Source organism: Humulus lupulus, chromosome 4 (assembly GCF_963169125.1).
Source record: "Humulus lupulus chromosome 4, drHumLupu1.1, whole genome shotgun sequence".
Lineage (NCBI taxonomy): Eukaryota > Viridiplantae > Streptophyta > Magnoliopsida > Rosales > Cannabaceae > Humulus > Humulus lupulus.
Genome location: NC_084796.1, coordinates 113,939,951 through 113,945,157, shown reverse-complemented (window position 1 = coordinate 113,945,157; position 5,207 = coordinate 113,939,951). Strand labels below are relative to the sequence as shown.

The 5,207-nt window shown below is 36.0% G+C and overlaps 1 protein-coding gene across 1 annotated transcript; it reads right to left on the bottom strand.

Moving 5' to 3' along the window:
* Positions 1–2,360: 2,360 nt before the first annotated feature.
* Positions 2,361–4,782, bottom strand: LOC133830732 (probable UDP-arabinopyranose mutase 2). Its single transcript, XM_062260780.1, has 4 exons — positions 4,386–4,782; positions 3,416–3,666; positions 3,157–3,325; positions 2,361–2,996 (listed from the first exon to the last, which is right to left on the bottom strand). The coding sequence occupies exons 1-4, from the start codon at positions 4,707–4,709 to the stop codon at positions 2,652–2,654; spliced, it is 1,089 nt and encodes a 362-aa protein (XP_062116764.1). The 5' UTR covers positions 4,710–4,782; the 3' UTR covers positions 2,361–2,651.
* Positions 4,783–5,207: the final 425 nt, after the last annotated feature.

The following is a 5,207-nucleotide window of genomic DNA, read 5'->3' as shown; positions in this document are numbered from 1 at the left end:
TTACCCTTATTAATTTATTTGAAAGTTTTTCGAGAGAAGGCAAATCGGTGATAATTGTAGAAAGTGGGTTAAATAATGATTTCAACCATGAGGTTAATAATTTTGACACATACTGCATTTACCATGGACCTAGTTGAGGTAGGTGAGGTAAAGGAACGTCCCACCCATACCCAACATTAATATACCATTACATAATTTTTTTATTTGTTGAGGGGATTGAAAACCATATAAATATGAGGCAGAGTTTTATTGGTGGATATCAAGAAGCCAGTTGACATTGCATGTAGGTGTGAAAGGTTGTTTGTGCTTTGTGACCACTCAAATATTGAACCTTCTCCCATCTCTTGCATAGGGACAATGGAAGGGCCATCAGATGCAAAAGGAGGTGGAAGACAAGGCAATATTTGGAGATGGAGTGCATCCCCGAGAGGATACTCAAATGGAGTCGGTATTTCAAGTGGAGTGAGGGTTCGAAGAAAATTAATAGCCATGCCAAAGCTAGGGGGGCAACTCATCATCTGGAGAGGGAATGAAGGAGAGTGTCGACAATAGGGTGGCAATGAGGATGACTCGTGTACTTTCTCTTTTAGAAGGAGTGTTGGACCATGTGGATGAGATTTGTGAGATTATGGTTGAGATTCGTGATGAATTAGTCACAGGTAAGTCACATGAAAGTATGAAGCACCGATGATCGAAGTGGACGCTATTATGTCCTTCATATCTCCGACTATATATCATCTATTATATTTGTTATATTTAGGTTAATTTTTCTAGTGATCGTAGCCTAAGTTATGTTATTACTTGGATGTTTTTTCATTATGTAGTAAATTGGGTTGTACAATGTCTATGTTTATTTTGTCTGAAATGGTTCTGAGGAATTATATTATGAAATTTTTAAAGTTTGCCTAGTGTACTGTTAGACCATGGTATGTTGCTCCCTTAACTGCGAGGCTTGCACGTGAGGTTTTAAACTTAAGAAAAAAATCCTATGCAAACAGGTCTACAATAACCACTCAACTCTAACTATATCCAACCAATATGAGTAAAATAAAGTAGCACCACGGATGCGGTTGTTTTCAGCAACCGTATAGGAGAAAATTTCTAAATATTTATATATACTATAGAACTATAATTCGTTGATTTATATATATATTAAAAAAAATCAATCAGTTTTTATTAAAATTATAAATAATTTTTACAACTTTAAAATTAGGCATTCTACTCTAATTTTTATAACTTTAATAGATAATTCATTCTATTATAGATAATTTCTATTATATGTGACTGTAGTTGAGCTCCAATATTGACGAAAATAAATTAACTTCTTTCGAAATTTCACTTGAGCCTATAACAATTTTATTTAATATATAAATTTAAAATAAATTAATTTAAATAGCAATGCCGTTGTATAGTGGTAAGTATTTCTGCATGTCCCGCCACTTTTGTGCCACAATAACGTAATTCATATTGTTGTGTGCCACTTTTTTCTAAAACTTCTCTTATGATGTTTAATTTAATATTTGTAAAATCTTTTAAGCTAACAATAAGTTAATCAATCTAATATCAGTATTACCACACTTCATCTTTCTTGTATGTTCAAAATGACGCCTAAGTTCAGGGCCACCCCTCCATTCCTAAGAAAATATCAATTTGGTGGCACACAGAAAGTGCACCATATCAATTTAATAACATTCTTTGGACACCAAATAGCCCAATCTCTATGCCTGTTGAATAGTTAAAAATCCAATATCCGTTAGTACAAAAACTACACACATAGAAATGGTTGTCACTTGTATGATCTTCCTCCCACAGAGAATTTTTTACATAGTTCTATACAAGAACGCCTAACAAGTAACAACATGGATATGGCGTTTATTCCTTTGCCGGCCATATAAAATGTCTTTTTATGTGCAACAACCTTTACGAGGAGCATCAACCTATACTCTTTTATATGTTTTATTTAATAAAATTATATTATTTTGTGACACTGAATGTTTCACAAGTATCTCCACAGTAAAGATAAATGTATAAATATTATGTCCAAATTGTGAAGTGTGAGGAGATCAAAACTCTAATTTTTATAGATGAGAACAACTAAGCATTGACTGACTACTAGTCGCCGCCGTTTGCCAAAAGCTATGGTAGTAATCATAGCCGTGTTAAGGACTCTCAGTACTTTGAAAGGTGGTCTACCACTAAAAGACTTGGGTAATTTGGTAAGTGGCAACAAATGGTTTGTACTTTATACCTAATATTTGAGACTTTGACTCTTTGTAAAGGAGTTCGGTATTGGCCGATTCAAGTTATAAGAATTTACGAGGAGTTTGGTCATAAAACGTGGTAAAGACAAAAACCATTGATACAACCAAGCCAACAGCAATCTCAGCTGAAATTTCCAATAAAAAAACCATAGAATGTAATTAAAAATAAATAAATAGCTAACACTCAAATCAAATCTATAAGGAATGCAGAACCGGTATTGTTTATTGTTCTATTCTCATAAAATTACGATAATATGATAGAATAACCCCCATCTCTGCCAAATGAATACTCCGAGCTCCGACTGCAAAAAGCTTTGGAAAGAAGATAGATTTAAGGTACAATGAAATAACTCTAAGGACTGTCAAAAGGTTATGTCAATCACAAAACACCTATTTCTTGGGTCCATTGGTGACTTCAGCAGCAGAGCTTCCAGCAACTGGGTTCAGCTCATCCCAAGCCTCAATCCATGTGACCATGGCATCTGAAAGCTTGATGAAGTATTCATCCACCTTACCAAGCTTGGCCTTCACTTGCTTGGAGAGCTCAATGTAGCACTTTTGAACGGTCGTACATTCCTTCGGAAGGGTAACAGCTTGGAAGAAGGGGATCAACTCTTCTTGCCAGTAGATTCCCTTGTACTCCTTCTTAAGGTTCACGAAAGGGTTGCTTGCCTTGCTGTGCCAAATGTAGGGCAAACCTGTCTTCACTCCCCATCCCAAGTGATCACAGATAACCTATACAACAAAGAGATCAACGATAAATGTAAGTAAGCAACCAAAAAAAACAGGACAGAGATTGAAATCAATATTTGACATTTTCATTTTCCATTTCAGTTTAACATTTTATTTAAGATGATTACACAGACAGATTGTAAAATGGTAAAATGGGTGATACCTTGATACACCAACCAGCCCACATATCGTCGTATCGTCCAATCGGCTGGCCATCACCCATGAGTCCAAAGTACATTGCAGGGCCGATCAATTCACGGTTGAATGCCAGATTCATACCACACATGGGGAATAGAGTTCCCTTAGGGATTGTCAAGACTGCATCCACATACCTAACAAATGACAAAGGCAGATATGATCAGCAAATTCTTATTCCATGTAGATAAAAGTAATTTTTGCAATGCAGGAAGCAACAAATGTACCTGCTGTTTCTCTCAAGAGGCTTAACAAGTTGGGTGGGAGCATCATAATCCGGGATGTTAAGCCAGAGACCATGAGAAACAGCGGTTGGGACACCTTCCCGAAGACTGAATGGGTAACCACGGACAAAGTCTGCACCTTCACGGTATGGATCGTAGAGGGTGTTAAAGAAAAATGGGGTCGAAGGACTCAGAACGTTCTTAATGTGCTGCTCAAGAGCATTGATTTCTTTGCCGGAAGGATCTTTAGCGACCTGGAATTTGAATACAAAAAATGTAAGAATCCAAAAAGCAAAGGCCAGTTTTATAAGTACGACTTACGAGATTAATAGATTTCTCGCATATGGTACAAAGCTTAAACTAGATCTCACTCATGCTAGGTGTATATCTCGCATAAAGCTTAACAAAATCAACCTTCTAAGCTCAACATATATATAGCCTATACCTTCTAAACACCATGAAATGTCAAGTAGATCTATAAAATGCAATCCAACATAAACCAATTTGATTGATGCTTAAATGTCAAGTAAAGTAAACTAAAAATTTATATCAACTACGACGAGAAAAATATCTGATCTTTAACGCTACATAGACAAAATAAACTTTTCCAACCAAACAAAAAGTATTGAAAAGTAATCATACTCAAAATTCCGACCAAAAAAGTAGATCAGGGCAAGCTATGGAAAACAGTACAGAATAAAGAGCATTAATCGACAAAAAACAGTGACGGGCAGAAACCAAATACAGATCCAAAGATTCAAATCAAAAACTAAACTTTACGAAGAGGTCAAAACTAAAGCTTGAGCTAAATAATGCTCGAAAAACGAAAGAAGATCCAAAAATCTAATTCCAAAAGTCAAACCCAAAACGCATCTAGATCCAAAAATCCAATCGACCCAATATTCAAAACCCACATCTGAAACAAATCCAAATGAACAAAAAAAAAGGCAAAAGAAGAAGAAAAAAAACTCACAAAGCAATCATCGTCGATGGTGTAGATGTACTTCTTCTTGGAGACCATGTAGCCGAAGCAACGACAAGCAGAGTCCTTGAACGAAATGCAGGAAGCCTTAGGACCCAGAATTCTGTTGATGTCGTTTCTGTTGTAGAGCTCGTAATCGAAGCCCTCAGGGACATTGATGGTCTTGGAGGGGTCGCCATCTTGGACGATGATCAAATGGTATGGCTGGAAGAAGGGCCTCCACATCTCCAAAAAATCGAGGTTTCGGATTGTGGGTATCACAATATCGAGTTCATCTTTCAGCAGTGGAGTCGGAGAGACCTTGCTGTCAGCCATGGCTGCAGGAGAGAGAGAGAGAGAGACAGAGAAATTGGGGATTTGAGTTGCTGTGTTGTGAGAGAAATGAGAAGAGAGTTGGGTTTGTATATGTAGTAGAAGTTTGAAAACAGAGAGATGAACCCAAGACTTTGTGACTGTCCACACTATGTATTGCCACGTGGCAATAGAAGGGTATTTTGGGTAATATAACTTGAAAAGTACTCCTTCTAGGAAACAGCTATTACTAGATTCAACTATCCAAATTTATTGTTAAATAAATAAAAATTAAATATCTTCATGTGTATAGTGGGTAAAGGAATTTTCTTCTAGGAAAATTTGATGGTAAAGTAAATAAATTATTATTTTTGGCAATAAAAGAACATTTTGCCTATGTTTTGGTGCAGATTAATGTATCTATTTGTTTTGTTGTTAAGTCCACTACCATAACATAAAATTTACTTATAAATTAAGTACTTTTACTGTAAATATCTCTTAAATTATGTACTTTCATCACAA